This window comes from Ictidomys tridecemlineatus, chromosome 5 (assembly GCF_052094955.1).
Source record: "Ictidomys tridecemlineatus isolate mIctTri1 chromosome 5, mIctTri1.hap1, whole genome shotgun sequence".
In the NCBI taxonomy this organism is placed as follows: Eukaryota; Metazoa; Chordata; class Mammalia; order Rodentia; family Sciuridae; genus Ictidomys; species Ictidomys tridecemlineatus.
In genome coordinates, this window is record NC_135481.1 from 134,041,992 (window position 1) to 134,067,319 (window position 25,328).

Consider the following 25,328-nt stretch of genomic DNA (forward strand, 5'->3'; position numbering starts at 1 on the left):
CAGCTATATTTTGAGGCACTCCCTGAAATATAAAAATCATAAGAGCTTAAAAATTGCTTTTGAAATGTCTTCTCTTTTTTGGCACTGAATTATTTTTCAAAATAGATCTTCTCTTCCTCCTTTTTCCTAGCTTCCTTTTCTAGAGTTTTACTCATTTTTTTTTTTTGCCAATAGATCTTTTTCTTATAAGTCCTCACATTTGTTCTAATTATAAACTAGCACACATGGTGACATATATTACTTTTCTAGGCTGGATTCCAGGAAGCAATGACAAGCAAAGAAAGAAGAGCTCAATAAGAAAGCTGAATTTAGTCTAGGGTAGGGGAAATTGCTGTATTTTTTTAAAAAGAAATCCAGCAGATAGCAAAACAAGTTTTATTTCTAGCTGAGCAGGCCTCAACAGGCTTCCCCCTCCTGCTGAAGTATAAGATTTTTCAGGCCAAATAACATGTTTCAGCCATCTTTGTAGTCTCACCTCTAGTACCTTGCAATGAGTGTTGAATTGAATTAAATTGCATTTAGTCAAAAGGAAAGTGATACATAACAGCATTGCAGAGAAGATCAAAGAAATAAATTGCATCCTATGACATAGACATGCCTAGTGTCCCTGCTAGAGCTTACTAGGTAGGTAATTTAAATTTTTTGTAGTCTCCTTTTATTTTAAAAAAAATCCAACCTCTTTCTTTCCCTCAAATTAAAAAAATAATAATATAACGTGAGGGAAATCACTCATAATCCTACCGTACTATAATATATAATAGCAGTGGTTATATTCTTTCAGATACATATGTACAGAAACTCACAGGCCTTTAAAACAAAATTATATGCTATACATCCTTTTTAGTAGACTTCTCTTTTCATTGTGGGTTAAGAACACTTTGTCACATAAATAAATCTCCTTTCAATAGATGATTATTGCTCCATCATCATCATAATTTTATTATTATTAATGCATGGGATCAAACCCAGGGCCTCCTGCATACTAGGCAAGTGTTTTACCATTGAGCCCTAGCCCTCCATCACATGAGTGATTGTAACATAATTTAATCAATGATCTATTTAGGTTATTTCCATTTTTTGCGGGAGGCGGGGGACTAGGCATTTAACTCAGGGCACTTTACCATTGAGCTACATTCCCAGCCCTTTTTAAAACAAATTTTTAAAAATTATTTTGAGACAGGGTAATCAATTAGGTTGCTTTGGGCCTTGCTCATTTGCTTTGATTTACCATTCTCCTGTTTCAGCCTCCCAAGTTGCTGGGATTATAGGTGTATGCTGTGGCATCTGGCCCTTATTGTTTTAAACTCTATACCCTGTTCTTATTTCTTCAGGACAAATTATCAGGTAGAATTGCCTAAATAAGAGATACTCAATGGGGCTGGGGATGTGGCTCAAGCGGTAGCGCGCTCGCCTGGCATGTGTAAAGCCCGGGTTCGATCCTCAGCACCACATACAAACAAAGATGTTGTGTCCGCCGAAAACTAAAAAAAAAATAAATATTAAAATTCTCTCTCTCTCATTTCTCTCTTTAAAAAAAAAAGAGATAATTAATGGCAGAGCACTTGCTGAGTGTGTGAAGCACTGGGTTCAATCCTCAGCACTGCAGAAAAGTAAGTAAATAAATAAGAAATACATTAGGTTTTAAACTGTGAACACACATTGTTGAATTCATTTTCAGAAATACTTCTGTGCATTCTCTTTTTGTGCCCTTTGTGTATTAAAAAGGGAGGCGGATCTGGGTGGCAACACAGCTATGACAGGGTGCTCAAGGAGATAGGCAGAAGGATAGCAAGCCCAGGCAACTTAGCCAGACTTTGTCTCAAAATAAAATAAAAAAAGGCTGGCAAAGTATTTCAGTGGTGGAGCATGTGCAAGGCCATTGGTTTAGGGGTGAATCTCTGGTACCAAATAAGTGGGGAGGCAGGGGTGATGGGATATTTTCCTTATTGATTTGCAAAGGCTTTTTATATATCTAGATACTATGCCTTTGTCATAAATCATGCAAATATTCTTAATATTCTTCCCAGATTATCTACTTTACTTTTAGTTTTATTATTATTTTTTAGGGAGACAGAGGTTTAATAGCTTTATGTAGTCAAATATTCCAGTATTTTTATTTTATATGCTAGTCTTTGGTGTGGCACTTAGAAAAGCATTTCCTACTTCAAAACCAGATCATTTTCACTTGAATTGTATTTTAGATTTCTTGTAGTTTCTTCTTATTGTCGTTGTTTCTCTTCTTTGTCTTTTAAAATATGTAGCTGTATTCTTTCAGACACATGGGGAGTGAAATATAACTATAACTAACTCCAAGCTGGGAGTGGTGGCACACGCCTGTAATCCCAGAGGCTCAGGAGACTGAGGCAGGAGGATTGCAAGTTCAAAGCCAGCCTCAGCAAAAGTGAGGCACTAAGAAACTCAGTGAGCCCCTGTCTCTAAATAAAAAATACAAAATAGAGTTGGGGATGTGGCTTAGTTGTTGAGTGCCCCTAAGTTCAATCCCCAGTATCAAAAAAAAAATTTATATATATATATATATATATGTGTGTGTGTGTGTGTGTGTGTGTGTGTGTGTGTATATATATATGTGAAGAGTTTCATATTTCCCCCATTAATGTAAAATGTTATCTTCACCTGATGTCTATACCTATCTCTATTTATACTGGGATCTGTTTCTGGACTTCCCAGTCTGCTACATTTAATCTGTCTATTCCTATATTAGTAATAAAATAGACATTTGCTGAGCATGAGCTACTGTGTTGCTAGGTTGTTCTCAATGTTTTCTATGTATTACTTCAATTAATTCTTACATCAACTCTATGCAGAGGTAGATTTATGATAAAACTAATGAAGCTAAAACTCAAGGCCTTTTACTTGCCAGACTTCAAAGTCTCTGAGAGGGGCCCTAACAATGCCTTCATACAATGTTATGTTTTTAAGATTTTTTAAAATATGTGAACAATATCTTTATTTATTTTACTTATTTTTATGTGGTGATGAGGATCAAACCCAGTGCCTCACATGTGTGAGGCATGTACTCTACCGCTAAGCTATAACCCCAGCTCCCAATGTTATGTTTTTATAAAATTTGCAAAAGAAGATATTTTAACATCAGTTGGTCAAGACTGCTGTTTCTTTATTATTATTATTATTATTTTATTTATTTTTTAGTTGTTGATGTACCTTTGGTTTATTTATTTATATGTGGTGGTGAGAATTGAACCCAGTGTCTCACACATGCCAGGCAAGCGCTCTACCACTGAGCCACAAACCCCAGCCCAAGACTATAGTTTCTAAGTCTTCCCTGACAATTTTTCTGTGTTGTTACTGTGGCCTCTGCCATCAAGAAGAAGATGAGCCAGTTAGGTTTCATAAGATATCCTTATGTGGTCACTAGTCCCTTGGATGATATTGTAGGAAAAGCTTCCAGGAATATTCCTGTTACCCACTATGCCAGCTTAGCTAGTATCCTGACAGGAAGATACAGAGCCAGAGTTCTTATTACAATATAAATGGATCCTCTTGGACCCATTCCCAGAGTTTGGGAGTGGTAGAGAAAAGCAAGGTTAAATATGTATAGCACCAGAAGCTAGTCTGTGGAAAATTCTTCCAATATATCAAAGTGTAAACTTATAAACAAAAAACTTGGTTCTCATTAATACTTGGTCAAAAAGAAGTCTTCTATTGTCAGGAATATATATATATACACACACATATATATATATATATATATATATATATATTAGCTGTAGATGGATACAATACCTTTTTTTAAATTTTCATTTATTTTTATATGGTGCTGAGGATCGAATCCAGTGCCTTAACACATTCCAGGCAAGTGCTCTACCACTGAGCCACAACTCCAGCCCCTGGAATATTCTTGATAATTAATTGATTATAATTATAGATATCCACATCCTTTGTGACAGAAATCACACAAAATAGAATATTACTAGTATCAAGTTCTGAAGCTGAAGAGATTTCTCTGAATTAGTATGATGTTTTCTAATTATAGATACTCTCCTAATTTTTCTAATCATTTCAAATATTCAGGACAGTCTGAAAGAATTGTGCAATGAAAACCATCCACCCCAATTTTCTATCTAATTTTGCATTCTTTTTCTTTCTTTTTCTCCTGTTTTTATGGTACTGAGGATTGGACCCAGAGCCTCACACTTGCTAAGCAAGCACTCTACCACTGAATTACATACCCAACCCAGCCCCACATTCTTGTTCTTAAGTCTCCCTACTCCACTGTGTAAGCTTCAGACCCATAAAACCCAGATCAACTTCTGACTCTATAATATAGTTATTATTGTTTTATTATTAATATTATTATTATTAAAAATACTAAGTTTACAGATGAGAAAAATAAATACAGAGAGGGCAAGGCAATGTTGGTTAATACCATGTCATACAGTTAGGAAGTGCTGAATCTAAACAGTCTATACACTATAATGCCCTATTATATTTTGTATTATCTCAGCTTCACAGTTCATTTAATTTTTTGTAGTACTGTTAATTTGGTTCCCTTTAATCTGCATGTTTCATTGAACAATGCAACTTGAGGAGTTTTCCATACCAATACATATAATTCTTTTAATCACTAAATAGGGTTCCATTATATGAATATACCACAATTTAACCAGTTCTCTCCTAATAGATATCCCAATATTTTATTATCACAAATGAATAAAATGAAATGCAATGATATCCACGAACTCATTTCACAAATATATAAATATATTTGATTAGACTACATGCCTAAGAGGGAAACTATTGTATCAAAGGATATATGGAGATATCTTTTTGATAACTGAGTCAACAATGTCTATATTTGAGATAATTGCCAGTGACATTTCTTTTGCACTGAACCATCTTTGAATTAATTGGATAAATTTTCCTTAATTGTGGATAATTGTACTTTTTAAAGAATATTTTTATTTGTATATGGACACAGTACCTTCATTTTATTTATTTATTTTTATGTGTTGCTGAGGTTCAAGCTCAGCACCTTACATGTGCTAGTCAAGCACTCTACATCCCCAGCCTCCTAATTATACTTTTAATTAAGACTAAATTTGGCTCTCTTTATTTTGATATTTTCATATTATATCTATTTGCAAGATTGGCTGATAATTTACTTTCTTGAACTATCTTGGTCAGGTTTTGGTAGAGTTAGCATCAAAATACGAATTTGAAAGTTTATCACCTAAGCTGACAATAGTTTTTTTAAAAACCTTTATTTTATTTATTTATCTATTCATTTATATATTTTTAGCCTCTGGGATTACAGGTGTGTGCCACTAGGCCCAGCCCATTTTTATTTTAAAGAAATTACTCAGATGTGTGTGTGTTAAGTAGTTTTAACCCCTACATTTAACACTATGATCCATTTTGAGTACAATTTTTATATGAGATGAGATAGAGGACTACCCTCATGCTTTTACATGTGGCTATCCAGTTGACCTAGTGCCATTTGTTGAAAAGGCTATTCTTTCCCCATTGAATGGTTGTGGTATCTTTGTTGAAAATGAATTGACTATAGATTTTTGCATTTATTTGTTTTAGGGCTCTCAATTCTATTGCATTATTTATCTATCTGCTATATTTTGGATATGGAATGTCCTCCAACGGCCATGTGTTAAAGGTCTGTGGTGCAAGCAGGAAGTGGTGGAATCTTTAGTAAATGGGGCTTAATGGGAGGTTTTAGGTCATTCAGGATATTTCCTCAAAGGGGTTTATGGGGCCCTAATCTTTTTCTCTTTCTCTTTCATTGCTGCCACAAGTTGAATGGATTTGCTGCACCAATTGCTCCCTTGTGTATGGTAGTAGAAAGCTGACTAACACACTGTCATTTGTCTGTACATACTGTCTTGATTACTATAGATTTGTCATCAATTTTGAAATCAGAAAATGTGAATGAATCTTCCAACTTTTTTTTTCAATACTGTTTTTGGCATGTGGAGTCCTTTGCATTTCCATGTGAATTTTATGAGCAGTCTATTAATTTCTGCAAAAGACTGCGATTTTAATAAGGACTGTATTGGTCAGATTTTGGTAGAGTAGATCAATTTGGAGAGTATTGTCATCTCAACAATATGAAGTCTTCTGACCCCAGAAATATGATGTATCTTCCTAATTCTTTTAGATCTTTTAAATGTTTTTCAACAACGTTTTATCATTTTCAGTCTTATATTTCTTTTGTTACGCTTATTCCCAAGTATTGAATTTTTATGCTATTGTATTATAAATTAAATAATTTTCTTAATTTCATTTTTAATAAACTTTTTTTAGTTGTAGATGAACATAATACCTTTATTTCATTTATTTTTATGTGGTGCTGAGGATTGAACCCAGTGCCTTACACTTGCTAGGCAAGTGCTCCACCACTTAACCACAACCCTCTTAGTTTCATTTTTAATTATTCACTGATATCACATGGGAATAAAATTGATTTTTGTATATTGATCTTGAAATCTTGCTGAACTCATGTTAACTCTAGTAGTTTTGGGGCATGTGTATGTTTGTCTCTATTAGTTCTTAGGATTTTCAACCTATAAGTTTATGTCATCTGCAAATTTAGATGGTTTTCTTTCTTTCCATTCTAGGTGACTTTTATTTATTTTTCTTGCCTAATCACACTGACTGAACTATTCAGTACAATGTTGAGTACAGGTGGTGAAAGCAGACATCTTTGTCTTATTCCTGATGTTAGGGGAAAATGTTCAGTCTTTTTCTGTTATGGATTTTTCTTATGCCCTTATCAGGAAGTTCTCTTCTATTCCCAATTCATTTTATAATGAAAGTATGTTGGATTTTGTCAAATGCTTTTTCTAAATAGATTGAGATGATCCTATGACTTTTGTCCTTTAATCTATTTATATGATCGTTCATTCCATTCATTGGTTTAACAAACCTTGAATTTCTGGGAAAAATTCCTGATCGTGGTGTATAAAACTTCTGATATGTTAACAGATAAGGATGCTAATATTTTGCTGAGGACTTTTGCATCTATAGTCACCAGGGATATTGATCTGTAGTTTTTCTCTTTTGTAATGTTTTGTCTAGTTTGGGTCTCCTGATGTTTTATTTTGTTTTTCTTTTTCTGCAATGCTGGGGATGGCATCCAGGGCTTCATACATGATAAGCAAGCACTTTACTGAGCCTTGATCTCATCATTTTTGAAGAGTATTTTGCTACATTCCAGGTTGGCAGATTTTCCTCTTCTTTTCTTTCTTTCTTTCTTTTTTTTTTTTTTTAGTTGTTGATGGACTTAAGTTATTTATTTATTTATATGGGTGCTGAGAATCAAACCCAGTGCCTCACATGTGTGAGGCAAGTGCTCTACCACAAAGCCACAAACCCAGCCCTTTTGTTTTCTTTTCACATATTTGGGCTTGGGACATGTAGAACTCCTTGTATTTGTAATTTGATGTCTTTCATCAGTTTTAGAATATTTCTAACCAGTATTTCTTCAAATACTGTTCTGTCTCATTCCCTATTGTCCTTCTATACTCCATTATACTTGTGTTAGTCCTTTTCATTTTGTCTCATGATTAACAACAGCATATGTTCTTTTCTGTATTTTTTTATCTTTTTTTTTTCTCTTTGTTTTCCAACTTGGGCATCTTATACTGACCTGTTTTCCTATAGTAATACTCCATTCTGCTGTGTCTAATTTTCTATTAAACACAAATTATTTAGTTATTAATCTGCTTTAGTACTTTTCAAGTCAAAAATCTTCATCTGAACATTTTTAACAGGTTCTTGTTATTTGGTAAAATTCTTCATCTGGTAAGATTAGTGGTTTCTTTTCTGTCAAAGTTAAACCTGTAATCTGAGTTTCCTAATACATAATAAAAATGTGTTTACTAACTTCGCTCTCTAATGCCAGCGCCGCCTCTACCTCACCCAGCTCCAGCGGAAGGAGAAGTGGGGTGAGTAAGGAGGTCTTTGTATCAGGACTTGTACGAAGCCCACGCACCGCAAATCAATGGGTGGTAAAGTACCCAGGAATCAACTAGCTACAAAAGGCGCTCGCATGAGTGCGCCCTCTATTGGATGGATGAAGAACCTCATCGTTACTGGCCTAATACTGTGGCCGCGATATCAAACTCCCCTTCCAGTGTCTGGTGCAAGAAATTGCTCAGGACTTCAAAACAGATCTGCTCTTCCACAGCGCAGCTATTAGTGCTTTGCAGGAGGCAAGTGAGGCCTATCTGATTGGCTTTTTTGAAGACATCAACCTGTGTGCTATCCATGCCAAACATGTAACAATTATGCCAAAAGACATCCAACTAGCACGCTGCATACACGGACAACATACTTAAGAATTCTCTATGATGATAGACGGGTTGTGGCTCAGCGGTAGAGTGCTCACCTGGCACAGACGAGGCCCTGGGTTTGATCCTCAGCACCACATAGAAATAAATAAATAAGATCAAGGTATTGTGTCCAACCACAACTAAAAAGTAACTATTAAAAAAAAAAGAATTCACTATGATGGGAATCATTTCATTCTCAAATTTTTTTTTCTCTTCCTTTTGTTATTTGTAGTTCTGAATGTTAGATTCCCCCACCCCCCAGGGGGTCAAACGGTACCTAAGTATATGATTGTGAATAGAAAAATAGGGGACAGAAATCATGTATTGACCACTTTTCTTTTTTCATTTGTGTGTGAATTTGTAATGTAAATGCACGGATGTAAAGCATTAATGCAAGTGAAAATGTTTCAGTGAACAAGTTTCAGCAGTTGAACTTTATAAATAAAACTGTTCAATTTTTCTGGCAATGTCAGCATTTGGATTTTTTTAAACAAGTAAATTTCTTATTGATGACAACTAAATGGTTAGTAGCATTTTTATCATATAGTAAATTCCATCCATTCACTATAATTTTCTAACTTATACATGCAAGTACATGTTTTTGTTGTCCTACCTGCAAGTACATGTTTTTAATATTGTCTGTCTTCTGTGCTCCTCCTGTAGGTTTGTGTCTCCAGGGGGCAAAATTGCAAAGCATGCAGTCATGGGGAGAAATAAAGAATGCCCATGCACTTCTGCCCCTTTCAGTGTTTTATTCACTCAAATTACTCAATACAATTTCACTCTATAGGTTCTTTTTTTTTTTTTAATTTTTAGTATTTTTTTTTTTTTAGTTTTTGGCGGACACAACATCTTTGTTTGTATGTGGTGCTGAGGATCGAACCCGGGGCCGCACACATGCCAGGCGAGCGCACTACCACTTGAGCCACATCCCCAGCCCACTCTATAGGTTCTTAATCAAGAAAACAACAATCCTTAATGCTAGGCACTGCAATAGACATAATCAATTCACAGCAAACAATTCTAGATTAATTAATTCACAGCAAATAATTATAGATTAATTCTAAGCACTGCAAAACACACTTAATCATGATAAACTAATGACAGACATTTCCTCTGCATGCTAAGTTCAAATGTCTTAAGCCTTAGGCTTTATGTCCAGCAGATGCACACTCACTCAGACCACGGTGATCAGGTCCGGAACCAAGGCAGGCTTTTCCTGGTGTGGAGTGGATAACCGGTTGAGGAGAGGGTCGTAGGGAGAAGTTGCGGCTCTCACCAAGGTCCAAGCAAGGCAGTGGAATTTGAGAGTGGCGAGGATCACGCAGAGGATCAGGAAACGATGACAAGTGATGGGATGTCAGGTCCTCATCAGGCTCTCCAGCTCAAGTGCATCCTTGTTTGGCCTGGCTGAATCCCTGCTCATTTGCTCTATCATTTATACTAAATTTTAGAGCTTTTTGACCCCCCTTTCAATCCTTATCAGCTACTACAGGATTTCTCAGTGACATCATTTACCCTGGAGTCAGAAACATCTGGTCTGGTGGTTTCCACCCTGATCTTCTCGCCTTTCCCTCTTATCAGGTGAGGACAGCCTGCCAGGGGCTTCACTCTCTTCATCAGGGTGAGGGGAAGTAACTTGTTTGAGGCCATCCTGGAGGGCTCTGTGGGTGTGCCTGCAGGTTTCAAACTGGAGTTTTTAAAATGGAATTGCTTAGGCTCAGGCCTAAAGCCATCCTAACAGTTTGCTATTAAAATACATTAAACTATTAAAAATGTGTTTGCTGTAATGTAAACCTGATGGTGGAAAGGTAGCTATTTTGAGCCACCCCCAAACCCCCCAGCATATTTCCCTTTGTCCTCAGTCTTCCAATCATAGTGCCTCTAGTGTAATAGTGATCCAATCATAGCCCTTTCCCTTGCCCTTCCAATTTTATATTAGTCAATTATGTGTATTGTAACTCCTAACTCCGCCTATCAGAACAAGTGTCAGTGCTATATGAGGGATAGAAACCTGGTCAGACTTCCTGCCCAGTATGCTTGCTTGCCAGATTTTTGGTAGCACAACCTTCTGCAAAAGTAAAATTTGCCTTGACAAGTAATTTTTGAATACATGTCTGATATCTTGTAGCAATCCGCTATTTCTAATAATCTTCCTTCTATTTTTCTCATTATATGAATCATAGTTATTTTGGAGTCTTTATCTGATAAATCTAATATCGGAATCACTCATAGAATGAATTCTATTGTTCTCTTTTTCCTTTTCTCTTATTTTCAGCATTGTGGAGAGCAGTGACAGAGAATGGGAGAGCAGTATCTGACAGTGGGGTCTCTGATGACCTCATGCCTGTGGCATGCAGAGTGCTAGGGAATGTTCTGTGCAAGAGCACAGGATGCTTAGCTACTGTGGTAATGCCTTGCATGAGGAGGCTCAGTGCAAGAGTCTTATCAGTTTTGACCTTGATCTCAGACACATAACTCCTGGGAATAGAGGGATTCTCTTACTAGACAACAACAATGTTTCACTAGCTCTGTTACTCCTGAGCCTGCCCACTTAACAGTAACTTTAAACAATGGACCTTCTTGAGAGCTACACAAAGCTCCTAAAATTGCACATTGCAACTGTAGATTGCAACTGCGGAAAACCTACATAGATGTTTCTAGTTTCTGAAACTTTCCTGAATAAAAAGCATAATGTTCCCATATTATTTCACCTGATAATGAGATATAGTTAAATAAAGTTTGCTGGTGTAACTCTTTAGATCTGCTTCTCCATCACAGAGCAGCACTCCACCTAACCCCAGTTTTATATTCAAAATCATCTGCGAGTGTGAGTCTTTTTACTTTTCTTATCCCCCTTTGTCCCTTGCTGGAACTTGCAAGTTTGACTGCACTCATCACAGCTCAACATGACTCATAATTTTAATTATTTCCTGACAACACAGTAGAAGAAAAAATGTAGAGTCTCTGGTCCAGCATGGTGGCAAACACCTATAATCCCAGCCCCTTGGAAGGCTGAAGCAGGAAGACTGCAAGTTTGAGGCCAGCCTCTGTGATTTAGCAAAAGCCTATTTCATAATAAAAACAAGAAAATAAAAACAGGCTGGGGATGTAGATCATTGGCAGAGTACCCCTGATTCAATCCCCAGTGCTGGGGGGGGGCAGTAAGAGTCTCTGGATGATATATATCTCTTAAAACAGACCACCTTAAACCTGTCAATGATTAGTTTTAAGCTATTTCATTTTGTTCTTGTAACTAGTGTGTAACCCTTACTTCTAGGGCATGCCTATGGCTTTTCATCCCAAAGCCCCTTGTATTACCCAAGGCTCATGGAATTTGAATTATATAGTCTCTGTTTGTGCAACACATCTGAAGGCTCTATTTACCTTTTAGTCTCTTAGCTACTATAGTTTCTCTCTGTCCGTGTACAGTTTAGAGAAGCTGTCCAGTAGCATGAAGTAAATTTATATGCAGATTTTTAGGTTTAATTCTCTGTAGTTTCTTCCTTTTTAGCAACTTGTGCTTCCTTAATTCTTTCTGCTTGGGAAATAAACAAAAAAAAATTAGAAGATGCCTTCAGAGAAAGAAATCTCTTATACTTCTCTTCTGTGAGGTATCATAGTCCCTCAAGTCTTACTGTTATAGGGACAGACGAGGTAAGGCACTGAAGACAGCAAGAAACAGTTTTATTTGGCTGCAGCCAGGTTCAGAGGGCATAGCTTTTGCTGTAATCAATCAATACCCTGAACACCGAATTCAGGTTTCAGAATTTTATATCCAACATGTAAGGGGAGGGGCTTAGAAAGTTCACAGTCTGCAGAAGTTCACATAAAAGCAGCTTTTTCTTTCACTGTTCTGGGCAAGTTAACCCTTCAAGGACAACACCTGAAAAGGAGAGAAGAAGCTTCTTCTCCCCTTTCTCTCCTCCCCCTGCCAGCTGTTACCATGGAGCCTAATTGGTTACTTTTCTCTCTTTTTTAAAAATTTTTTTCTTAGTTATTGATGGATCTTTATTTTATTTATTTACATGTGGTGTTGAGAATTGAACCCAGTGCCTCACACATGCTAGGCAAGTGCACTACCTCTGAGACACAGTCCCAGCCCTGGTTATTTCTCTCATCTTAGAAACATAGATCTCTCTGTGAAGCTCCAGCTCAAGGCCAGAGGCCTTATTAAAGTATTTGTCTTTTTTTTTTTTATCACATTTGCAAACACACTTTTACAAACTACTATACTGGATACATGTTTGTGAAAAACAAGTAAAGGGGGGGTTCAGCACCTGGAGTGCTAATTTCTTCCTGGCCAGTGGCCAAGTAAAATAGAGCAACAGCAAAACAAGAAGTTTAACTCCATTGAACTTCTTTGTAGAGAATCTTTTGCTTATAGTCTTAAAATCAATTAAGGTGAAGATTTCTGGAGAAGCTTAGTTAAGACTTTTTTGTGGAGGAGGGGGTGCCACTACATTACCTGTATTCATTATTCTATAATGTGGACATACACTCCCCTTGACCAAACTTTAGTCAGGCTTTTCTGAACTTTCAACAAGGCTTTGATCTCGGTCCCTGTCCTCTCTGGTCTACCCATGCCAATCTTAGCAAGAATGGTGCTAACTCCATTTAGCAAGAATGTCCCCCACCCCTCTTGCATCCTTTAAGTAGTTTTCCCTTCACTGACTCCCTTAATTTGCTTTTTGTATATAAATCCCCAGCTGTATTTGCATTTGTTTCCTGTATTAAGAGCTGAGTCTGCTCTCTCTCCCCATTGCAATAGTCTTGAAGGCTTACTATTTTAACAAGAATAAATTTTTCCTTTAACAATGCCTTGAGTTGTTTATCTCTCTGTATATTTTCTTCCTCCTCCTCCTCCTCCTCTACTTCTTTCTGCAGTGCTAGGAATTGAACCCAGGGGCATTTTACCACTGAGATACATACCCAGCCCTTTTATTTTTTATTTTGAGATAGGGTCTCATTAAGATGCCAAGGCTGACCTGCAGTCCTCCTGCTCAGCTTCCTGAGTAGCTGGGATTACAGGTATGTGCCACTGTGCTCAGCTCATGCGCCCGCTCTCTCTCTCTCTCTCTCCCTAGCTTGTTGTTTTATTTTGTTTGGTTATCAGAGATTGAACCAATGGGTGTTTTACCATTGAGCCACATCCCCAGCCATTTCTTTTTTTTTTTTTTAATTTTGAGACAGGGCATTATTAAGTTGCTTAGGTCCTTCCTAAATTGCTGAGGCTGGCCTCAAACTTACAATCTTCCTGCCTCAGCCTCCCAAGTTGCTGAAATTACAGGCATGCACCACCAAGACTGGGTATGATTGTTTTGGGTGTGAGAGTAAGACATGGTTGCTACATTATGGTTGAAAACTGGTTTTTGAATCATCAATGGATGCTGAAAACATTGGCAGGATTTGGGTTAAACTCAGTCTCTGAATATCATCCCCATGAATTACTTATTAATTACATTGGAATCAAATATCTTTACAATGGAGAGATCTGGCAGTCACAGTCTCAACTAAGTTATCAAGTTTAGTATCTTGAACAGTGTGACTTCTGAAGTGAAGCAGTAAGTACATAACATCACCTGCATAGCATCATTGCCCAGAATGTTTAACCTGGACTCTAACTATGAATCATGTAGGGACAACCAGAAAAATCCAGATTGAACTTTCTAAAGAAATCAATACTACTATGGGAACTTTGATTCAATCATGGAATGGTGGAAAGTTGTTTATGAAAGGCATTTTTTGAGGCAACAGTCCACTCTTAAATTTGTGGACTGTTCAATGATACTAGTCATATTTTAGATGATATGTGACATTGTTAATTTTGTTGAATGTAATGATAGTATCACTTGTAGCATAACTTCCTTGCCTTTAGGAGTATTGGGAAGGACTGTTCTCTTTCAGTCATTATCACTTCAAATTCTTTCCTTTCCCCCAAAAGTCATCAATCTGAATGACTAGCCATGGGAAGTCCTTTCCCGGGTTTGGTATGTGTAGTGATTTTACTAGAATTCAGGTTTAGGATACTTAGATTACTTGGCATTTGTAATCTGAAAGGCAGATCATAAGTGCTTCAGCTATACTTGCTTGGTCAAGAAGTATTTCCTGCGTCTCTTACCTTCCGTCTTTTTTTTTTTTTTTTTTTTTTTTTTTTTAGTTGTAGATGAACACAATACCTTTGCTCTACCACGCGGCCTGCGCAGTGGTTTCATTAATGAGGTTCTAGGCATAAAGTTAGTTAGAAGAGATCGAAATAAAAACACAGACTCAATTACCTTATTCCTTTTTTTTTTTTAAGAGAAAGTGAGAGAGGAGAGAGAGAGAATTTTTAATATTTATTATTTTTTAGTTCTCGGCAGACACAACATCTTTGTTGGTATGTGGTGCTGAGGATCGAACCTGGGCCCCACACATGCCAGGCAAGCGCGCTACGGCTTGAGCCACATCCCCAGCCCAATTACCTTATTTCTATTGCTAGGTCCAGTCGGCTCCCCTCTGGTTCCCTCCTCCAACCGCCCAGCAGGGCAGCAGGGATTACTCAGGGCTAGCAGGAGAGAGAGAGCGAGCACACCGGGGATTAGCCTTTTATTGGGGAACAAGAGATTCAGGGGAGAATTCCATCCAATGAAGGTTGAGTGGGGGCTGCACTCCAAGGTCAGGGTCAGTGACTGGGTCCCCGGGGTCAGTGGTCAGGCACACCCCCACACGGATGGGCTCTCTCATCAGGAAAGGGCCTGGAAAAACTTCTACTTTTGCTGAAGTGCCTCAGACCCTTAACGGGAGCCACCCAATCACGTGTTAGAATGGCTTCCCACACTTTGCTTTATTTTTTATGCAGGCTGAGGATGGAACCCAGTGCCTCACAAGGGTTAGGCATGGGCTCCATCACTGAGCTACAACCCCAGCCCCTTGCCTTTCTTCTTAAAGAGCTGACTCAGGGAAGGCATCTGTTCTCTAATCCTGACCTTTCACAGTTGACAGTAGCCTTCTCCATTGACTTTTTAAAAAATGAAATTTAATATTTTATTAATGTAACAAAAAGAGTATAAAATATTACTGAATCCTTAAGTACAGTCTGAAAACAAGTGCTAGAAGAGGGTTTTTAGCAGGAGGGTCTTCAGGTACAGGAATGGAAGTTGGAGGAAATGATTCTTATGCTGGGAAGTAAAGACCAGAAGAGCACGAAGGGGAAGAGGCCTGTAGACCAGGGGGAGAAGTCACTGGGGTTCCAAGCCTCTCAGTTCTGCTTCTGGGTTTTCCACAGGAGGGGCGGCCATCTGCAGTGGTGACTTGGCCTTGACTGTAAGGAGTCACGGTGACTGCTCCTCACATGCTCCCGTGGCGATGCCCTACAGTGGGAAAGGCCTGGGGACTTGTCACTCTTCCTTTCCTCAACACCCTGCGAGGAAGGTTTGGGAGAAATAAGAGAAAGCAAAGCGGTGCAAGCTGCCTGTTGATTTCTTTGGATGCCTGGGGTAGTGCTGGTGGGCTGGGGCCAAAGCACTCACGCCCAAAAAGATCCATCTGCGCGAGCGCGGAACTGGGTCGCGATAGGTGTCTGGTCCAGACCGCGGCAGTAGCCACTAGCGCCGGCTCGGAGGGCCGGGCACTTGGGTCTTTTCGGCCGCGGGAGCGCGCCTGCTGCAGGGGCGGGCCGCGCGCCTGGCGGGGGGGTGTGGGGCTGCGGGGGAATGGAGCCGGAAACGCCGTTCCGGAAGACAGGGGGCGGTGCCGGCCTGAGGCGGCTAGACGATGGCGGTGCCGCTGCGGGAGCTGTCCGCGTAGCTGGGAGCTGCGCAGAGCAGGATGGCTGCGTTGGGGCCGGCCGCAGCTGGAGACCAGGTCCCGGGCGTCGAGGCGGAGCCGGGCTCCTCGCCGCCGCCGCCGCCCCTGGGTCCCCTGCTTCCTCTGCAGCGGGAGCCGCTGTACAACTGGCAGGCTACCAAGGCGTCGCTGAAGGAGCGCTTCGCTTTCCTCTTCAACTCGGAGCTGCTGAGCGATGTGCGCTTCGTACTGGGCAAGGGCCGCAGCGCTGCCGCCGCTGGGGGCCCGCAGCGCATCCCCGCACACCGTTTCGTGCTGGCAGCCGGCAGCGCAGTCTTCGACGCCATGTTCAACGGCGGCATGGCCACCACGTCGGCCGAGATCGAGCTGCCGGACGTAGAGCCCGCCGCCTTCCTGGCGCTGCTGAGGTGAGTGGCGGAGGCGCCGGGCGGGTGCTCCCCAGCTGGTGTGCTCCCAGAGGTTGGAGTCGTCCCGCAAGCCAGGCGGCATCTGCTGGTCTTGGGAGTAGATGTTGGTGTCTGTCTCCACCAGCGTGCGTCCTACCGTTGAAGGCGCCTGCACATTCCAGTTGGCCTCAGTTAGGAGAAGTGGTCAGAGTAGAGGATGGTCGAGGTTGTCCTGATTGCCCGCTTGCAAGATTTGTATTTTTGTTTATTTTTTTAAAAGTTATTGATTAACGTATTAGTTGTCAAGCCTCAGGAGAGTGAATAGCCAAGACAAATACATGTCTTTACTTGCCTTATGTTTCTGCTCAAGAGGTCATATTTGCTCAAAAACGAATTTTGCCGTGTATTATATTTGGTTCTGTCAATATTTTAGGATAGTAGAGTCACATATGATTGATTTTGTTTAGTGGAAGAGATGTACTAGTTAGGCATTAATTAGGTTTTTATCACAACAGCTCTCCCTGTTAGGGAGGTGTAGGTATTTTTCCCAATTTTACAAATAGGACAGAGGCCTAGAAAAGTAACTAGTCCAAAGTAATGGAGCCAGCTCACACAGAAGACCATGTGTGTTTCATTATACCAAGACGTTTTTGGCTGCCTGAATAGAATGTGTTGTTTTTAAGGTAGCAGCATCTTGAGCCTGAATCGGGGACAGGTCATTGGAATCCAATGGAGAGCCCTCAAAGGCTCACCACTCAATCAGGAATAGGAAATTGAATATAAAGTTCACACAATCAGAAATGAATGCTAAAATCCCATTAATAAATGGATAAAAGACAGGATTTTTTAATTATCAAAGAAAAGTACAACTTATTGACAAAAAATATTTAATCTTAGTAAATAAGGAAGTGCAATTTAAAACAATGAGATACTTTCCCCCTTCTTTTGACACCATTTTTTTTTTTAAGTTCACTTCTGAGGAGCACTTTCTGACAAAATAGGGTTCAAAACCCTTTTGGAAAATAGTTTACTATAGGTTTTCTTTCCACACTCAGGAAGAATCAAAGTATTAGAAGAATGTTCTGTACAAAATATTTACAGTAGTGTTATTTATAATAAGGAGGAAGAAGTCAGCTGTAGGGAAAGGTTAGGTAAACATTATATTCCACTTGATGGAATATGATGCAGTCACTAAATTTGACACTTGTAAAAACCAGGTAATAATATGAAAAATGTTTATAATAAATAGAATTTAGAATTCCATGCAAAGTAATTACAACTATTGAAAGAAACAGGCAAGCATACCTAAAGACAAGGATAGAAGGAAACACCAAGATGATGATCCCTTTTTTCCCCTTCTTTTCTCTTTGTTTACTGTATTGTCAGTATTCAGTTGTATTTATTTTGTGTGGGGGCCATTTTCTAGGTCATTTTGGTTTTTGGTTTGAAATTGACTAGGAGGATCAAGTAGATTATCTTTCCTTTCTCCTTACAGTATTACTTTTGGAGATGAGACTTTGAGAGCATTTTTAGTACTCTCCCTAAATGATACTTATGGCTAAATTAGAGAACATCAATGTAAAAATATCTTGAGTTTTTTCCCTTTGAAAAAGTGTTGAAATTGTTAGGATAGACTGTAGAATGAAAAATGTATGTTTGATCTTTTCATTGAAGGTGCTAATCAGTCCTTTCCCAACAATAGAAAATAAGTTGCTTTTATAGTCCTTGAAATGTAGCACAGTGCAGTTTCATTTCTCATTTTCTATTTTTAGTGCATTGTATTTTCATGATATTCATCCTTTAGTTATTGTTTCTATTCTGAAATTGCTGTGGGTAGGCTGTTTTTTGTTATTGTCTTGTTTGCTTTTGTTTTCTGTAGTGGAAATTGAACCTAGGCCCATTTTTAAACTTAGATATTGGCTGACTGAAGCATAGATGCTGTATTTACCTAGTAAAGACTTACGAACTAAGGTTTGAAAGCCATTTAAAAAACTGCTCACTTTGAACTGCTTGCCCTTTAAATAATATTCTTCATTTGCTCATTTTTAAAAAAATTTTTTTTAGTTGTAGGTGGACACAATATCATTATTTATTTATTTTTATGTGCTGCTCAGAATCGAGCCCAGTACCTCATATGTTCGAGGGAGGCACTCTGCCACTGAGCTCCAGCCCTTTTTCATTTGTTCATTTGACCATTGTTATATGCCTCCCTGTGCCAGTCACTGGTTTTGGTTTTGGTATATAGCAGTGAAGAAGAAAAGTCTCTGCCATCATAAAGCTTATATTCTAGTAAGGAAAAACTAAGATACGTCAAATACTGATGAGTGTTTTGAAGAAAAATGATCAAGCCTATGGGGGAAGAAGCATTCTAAGCAAGAAAAAGTATGTTTTAGGTGCTGAGTTTCTACTATTGGAAGAACTGCCAGAGTAAACCAGTATGATTGGAGTCGAATAAGAAGGAAGTACCTGGCATGCATGCTGCCCGAGTTCTATCCTCAGCACCACATACAAACAAAGATGTTGTGCCCACTGAAAACTAAAAACAAAAAACAAATAAATGTTAAAAAATTCTCTCCCTCTCTCTCATACTCTCTTAAAAAAAAAAAAGAAGAAGAAGGAAGTAATAAGGGCTGGGGCTATGGCTCAGTGTAGAGCACTTGCCTCGTATACATGAGGCACTGGGTTCAATCCTCAGCACCACATATAAATAAATAAATAAATAAAAGATATTGTGTCCATCTACAACTAAAAAAATATTTTTTTAAAAAAAGAGGGAAGTAATGGAAGATAAGGTTAAAAAAACCAAAAGCAACAACAAACCCTGACAGGATCATGCAGGACTTTAGAGAATGAAGGACTTCGAGTTTCATTTAAATGTGATGAAAAGTATGTGGAGGATTTTGACCAGGGGTGTGTGCTGTGATTTGGTTTACGTGTTTTAAAACTCATTTTTTTTTTTTAAAGAGAGAGTGAGAGAGGAGAGAGAGAGAGAGAAAGAGAGAATTTTTTAATATTTATTTTTTAGTTCTCGGCGGACACAACATCTTTGTTGGTATGTGGTGCTGAGGATCGAACCCAGGCCGCACGCATTCCAGGCGAGCGCGCTACCGCTTGAGCCACATCTCCAGCCCTAAAACTCATTTTTATAGTTGTTTGGAGATCAGACCATAGGGGGAATAAAATAAGATGCGGTAGGATGAATTAAAAGACTTTTATAGTAGTCCAGGCAAGAAAAAAAAGAAAGAATGAATTGTGTTTAAATGATTAGACCAAATGAGATTATGTAGGGAATGGATATGGATTGTGAAGAGAGATACAAGGATGAGTGCTGGTATCTTCCAGTGTGTGTGGAGATGTAGCCACAGAAAAGGATCATAAAATGAAACAGGCAACTGTTAGTGGAATCCTAAAGGTCAAGTTGAAGATAATGTTTGAAGAAAGAGGGAGTGGAAAAGTGGCCAGCTATGTAAAATACCTTTGAGAGTTGGGTCAAAAGACATAGAATTGATTATTAGTTGTTGGGGTTTTTGGCAGGAGAGGGGGCGACTGGGGATTGAACTCAGGGGCACTCAGCCACTGAGCCACATCCCCAGCCCTATTTTGTAATTTTTTTTTAAATTTAGAGACAGAGTCTCACTGAGTTACTTAGCTCCTTAGCTCCTTGCTTTTGCTGAGGCTGGCTTTGAACTTGTGATCTCCTGCCTCAGCCTCCTCAGCGGATGGGATTACAGGTGTGCGCCACTGTGCCTGATAATGATTAGTTTTGATGAGAGGGCAACTGTGGATATAACCCTGTGGAGTGTTTTTGGCTGACTAGAGGAGGTTGGGGAGAAAATGGGAGATGAGGAACTGCAGATAGCTAGTATAATTGATCATGTCATTTTGTTGCAAAGGGGAGCAGCGAAATGGAGGAATGACTGGAAGGGTAACTTTTCCTTAGGATGTTGTCCTCATCAGCATCTTCTTTTCCCCTAATAATGCATGGCATATTCCAGACTTTAATTTTCAACTGGACTTTCACATAGAGAGAGGTCTGATACCTATGCAGGTGAACCTGTCTTTAATAAAAACATCTTTGTTTGATGAGTACTTGCTGTGTGCCATTTACTGTTCTTATGTACCTTATGTGGACTCACATTTCAGATTATAGTCTTTTGAGGCAGGCTCACTTAGTATTATCTCCTGTCAGCTTTATAATGCTATAAAGAATCCCAAAATTCTGGTGCTTAAACTAATTTATTCTTGGTCCTGATTCTGTGGGTCATCTGGGAAGTGACTTGTAGGCTTGACTCTCAGTTGTAATTTGGTTTCATTTTGTTGTACAGATTTCTCATCCTTTTCAAGACTTAACTCTCTCTACCAATGCTGTTAACAATTATCGTTCTAATATTGCAAATAAGTATTATGGTTCCTCTGAATCTTTTAATGATTCATTCATTCTTTTCTTTTCTTTTTTCCTGTTTTTTTTTTTTTTTTTTTTTTTTTTTGCCTATAGGATGAACAGGCACACAAAACCTTTGTGATTTGATCTTTGTCCCCACCCCCAATCCACTCAGTGTCCCAAACCTGATTCCTCATGGTCTTTTTCTTGTTTTAATGCCTATCTTAGAAAAGAGCTCCATATCTTCCTACTTTGCAGTCTTTCTGCTTAAATCTCCACGTTTAATTACTACAGATAATCTTCAAGATTTCCATTTTCTTTTCTTTTCTTTTTTTTTTTTTTTAATCATTACTTCTACCCCAGAGGTAGAAGCATGCACTGGTTCATCTAATCTCTGACATCATGTTTTGGTTAAATGTTACTGTAGAATAAATCACTGCAATGCCTAGTGTCTTAAACAATAGTTTTATTATCTTTTATAGTAATGTGGGTTGTCTGGGATAACCTGGGTGGTTTGTTTGGCAACTTTTTCTGGTCTCTTATATAGTTGTACCAGGTAGTAACAGGAGCTGGAGTTATCTGAAGGTATGACTCAGATTCTGGAATGGCTAAGCTTTTTCCGTATCCTTATAATCTCTGATCCTCTTTAGGAACCTTCTCTAGCTAGTCTCTTCAGCAGAGTAGCTTGATTTCTTGGCTGATGTTTCCCAAGAACACAAATCCGGAGCTCCCAGTATCCTTAAGGTATAGGCCCCAAACTGGCACAGAACCACATTCTGTTGATTAAAGTGATCCATACTATGTTGATGCAGATTCATTATGAGTGGAAGAAGGCATGTTTTATTGGGGAGCATCTTAAGAAATTAGTTATCATGTATTGTCTAATGGATACTTCTGTTATCATTATGGTATTACTTCTTAATAATTTCATTGTTAAGCTATAAGCTGTCTTACCTATATATTTTTTTAAAGAGAGAGAGAGAATTTTTAAAATATTTATTTATTTATTTTTAAAGTTTTCAGTGGACACAACATCTTTGTTTGTATGTGGTGCTGAGGATCAAACCCCGGCCACACGCATACCAGGCAAACGTGCTACCACTTGAGCCACATCCCCTATCACAATGCCTGCTAATATGTAGTCCTCAATAAGAGTTTTTGAGTTGTAATATAAATTTCCTTATACATGGTCTTGTGACTTTTTCCTTATGAAATCAAGTTTTCACCTTAGCCTTTTAAAAACCTTTCAATTAGATTAAATGTAACCTAAGCTTTATCTTTTTAGAAACCCATCTCTGGGGAGAAAACAGGGATAGTTTGATGTTATACAGTCATTTATCTGTGCTCTTTTCCTTAGAGGTTATATATATGAGAGCTTAAGTGGTCATTTTAAAATACAAAGAATTGTGGTAATGTTATGCTTAAGTTTTAATACTTATAAAATCTTTTAATACTTTTAAAATCTTGGCTTATTTAAAAACTATATAAGTAAAATATGAATGAAGATGATTCTTGTTTTCCTATGACCAGAGATTGAACCCAGGGATGCTTAACCACCAAGCTACATCCCCAGTCCTTTTACATATTTTTATTAGACAGGGTCTTCCTGAGTTGCTTAGGGCCTTGCTAAGTTGCTGAGTCTGGCTTTGAACTCGAGATCTTCCTTTCCTCAGCCTCCTGAGCTGCTGAGATTACAGGTGTGTGCCACTCCTCCTGGCTGATTCTTGGATTTTCTTTTTTAATATTTTTTTTAGTTGTAGATGGACACAATACCTTTATTTTATTTATTTATTTTTATGTGGTGCTGTGGATCGAACCCAGTGCCTCACACATGTGAGGCAAGCGCTCTACTACTGAGCTACAACCTCAGCCCGTAGATAACTTTTTTTCTTACCAAAAATGAAAATGTTTTCCCTGTCAGTGTTATATGGCAATTGGTACTGATTTGTCTAGTCAGTTAACATGTATTTATTGAAACTTAAACATGTACCCACACTATGCCTGTTGATGTAGAGAAACATTTCCCTTTCTATCTGACTTTAGCTATTTGTAGATTTACAAATGCAGATTTATCTCCCCTTTAATGGTGGAGAGATAAATGAACCACTATTATTGCAAGCAGCTATGGGATGCTAAAAGTAATCTTGTGATCTTTACTTCACCTCAGTTTTCCCTTTAAAATGGAGGCACTTCTTCTCAGGATTAAGTATGAATAAAATGAGATGATATATGTGCCAATGCTTACAAGACTGTAGAATCTTTTAAAAGCTTCAGATTTTCAGTTTGCTCATTGTCTTTTAAAATATTCCTTAAAGGTTTAGCTCTGGTTGATTTCTTATCTAAAATAGTGCTAATCATCTCTGCAAATTTCCTAATTGCTTTGCAGATTCCTGTATTCAGATGAAGTTCAAATTGGCCCAGAAACAGTTATGACCACTCTTTATACTGCTAAGAAATATGCAGTCCCAGCCTTGGAAGCACATTGTGTGGAATTTCTCACCAAACATCTTAGAGCAGATAATGCCTTTATGTTACTTACTCAGGTAAGTAAATGTAACTACAGTCTGTGTCATTGTAGCTTAAAAATTGAATGTAAGTATAACCATATGTGAATATTTATTGTTTCCTGAAAAATTAATTCCAGATCATTATTTTAAAGTATATTTGTATTTTTACAGTATCTTTCAGATTCATAAGTTTTAGACTAGAAATACAAATTAGTACAATGCCAAATAATGTAAAGAAGTTAAAGCCTTATACAAGTGGGGTGTTGTAACTAAAAGTTAAATGGCTACTTAGGATTGGAGTTGGCGTTAAGATCCATTGTTGTTCCTGCTGTGATTGAGAATATGATGCCATGAAATTTTCTGGACATCTTTGTTCTCAGTTTTGCCAGATCTGAAATAAAAATAAAATATTTCAATTCTTCTAAGATTGACTATCTTTGTACCTGTTTCTGGAAGCTTTCTGGCCCATTCCTAGAGGAGTTAGAATTTTAGGTTTATATGAAATAGTCTTTTCACATTCTGAAGTTTCATTAAGTATAGTATTCATACAAAAAGTTGATATATTTTAAGTATATAGCCTAATCTTTTTTTTTTTTTTTTTTTTTTTTTGATGGTGCTGGAGAATGAACCCAGGGCCTTGTGCATGCGAGGCAAGCACTCTACCACCTGAGCTATATCCCCAGCCCCCGTAATCACTTTATTATCTGAACATACCTATGGAAACATCAACCAGTCTTTAACATAATTTATTTATCATTTGTTAAATGCCTAAATCTGAATTTCATACTTTATACATAAATAAATAGTTTCTCGTTTTAGATAGTGTTGTAATGTTCTTGTATGAATTGTTTTTAAAATTGTTTTAAAATTGTTTTTAAAGTAATATAGAATCCAGCTGGATGTGGTGACACATGTCTGTTATCCTGGCACTTCAGAGGCTAAGTAGGGAAGATCACTTGAGCTCAGAAGTTCAAGACCAGTTTGGGCAACACAGTGAGACCCCAACCTTAAAACAAAACAAATATAATTTTATTGAATTTTAGTATTAGAGATAATCACTGATGACCTCTAGCTCAACTCTCTCATTTTAGAAATGGGAAAACTAAAACCTGGGCTAACTGCCTGCCTGTCCAAAGTCTCATAACAGATGAAGCTAGAGTTCAGAGCTCATGTTTCCAGCTCAGTGTTCATTCTGTTCTATAAGAAAATGTGTGGTACCTTTTGAAAAAATTCTTCTGTCATTAAGTGTTTCTTTATAGAAGAACATGTTGATGTCACCTCTTCTTGGACATTATTTCAGAACTCCATCTAGCCAGATACTAAGCTAACATTAGTAGTAGTAGTAGTTATAGTAATAATCGCAAAATGTATTGGGTGATGATTTTGTATAGGCTCCTTTCTCAGTGTTCTGTATGCATTAGTTTATTTAGTCCTTACAATAACTGTGTGAACTATAGGTGTTCAAACTAAAGGCTTTCTTATTATCACCATTTTATAGGTAAAGAAATAAAGACATAAAAGGGGGAAATAACTTGGCTAAAGCCATGTAACTAATAAGCTATCTCCTTGCATTTTTTTAATTTATGAAAAAAATCTAATAAGTAAATTGATATTTATAAGAGTCACAAGGTTATTTGTTCAAGGGGTTTTAGTGTATATGGAAAAGGTCACTTAGCAACTTTTACATTTTAAGTTCAATTATACAATTCAGACATAAGTGAACTGAACTTTGGCAATTAAAATACGGATTTAAGCTGGGCTCAGGCACATGCCTATAATCCTGGTGGCTCCAGAGGCTAAGGCAGGAATATCACGAGTAAAGAAGCCAACCTCAGCAAAAGTGATGTGCAAAGCAGCTCAGACCCTGTCTCTAAATAAATACAGAATAGGGCTGGGGATGTTGCTCGGTGGTTGAGTGTCCCTGAGTTCAATCCCCAGT

The 25,328-nt window shown here is 38.1% G+C and overlaps 1 protein-coding gene, 1 long non-coding RNA gene and 1 pseudogene across 3 annotated transcripts in view; 2 read left to right on the top strand and 1 right to left on the bottom strand.

Moving 5' to 3' along the window:
* The window catches only part of LOC106144708 (histone H3.3A-like), a 28,609-nt pseudogene extending 19,815 nt beyond the window's left edge, over positions 1–8,794 (top strand).
* Positions 8,795–16,032: 7,238 nt separating this feature from the next.
* Positions 16,033–25,328, top strand: part of Btbd1 (BTB domain containing 1) — a 37,198-nt gene continuing 27,902 nt past the window's right edge. Inside the window, exons 1-2 of the mRNA XM_005320193.5 lie at positions 16,033–16,522; positions 23,269–23,425. Coding sequence (XP_005320250.1) covers positions 16,137–16,522; positions 23,269–23,425 — 543 coding nt within the window. The 5' untranslated portion in view covers positions 16,033–16,136. The remainder of the gene's footprint in view (positions 16,523–23,268; positions 23,426–25,328) is intronic.
* LOC120886217 (uncharacterized) overlaps positions 23,531–25,328 on the bottom strand; it is a 34,957-nt gene continuing 33,159 nt past the window's right edge. For both annotated transcript variants that reach the window (XR_005729012.2, XR_013439396.1), the window contains one exon: positions 23,531–23,780. This is a non-coding gene — a long non-coding RNA (uncharacterized LOC120886217). The remainder of the gene's footprint in view (positions 23,781–25,328) is intronic.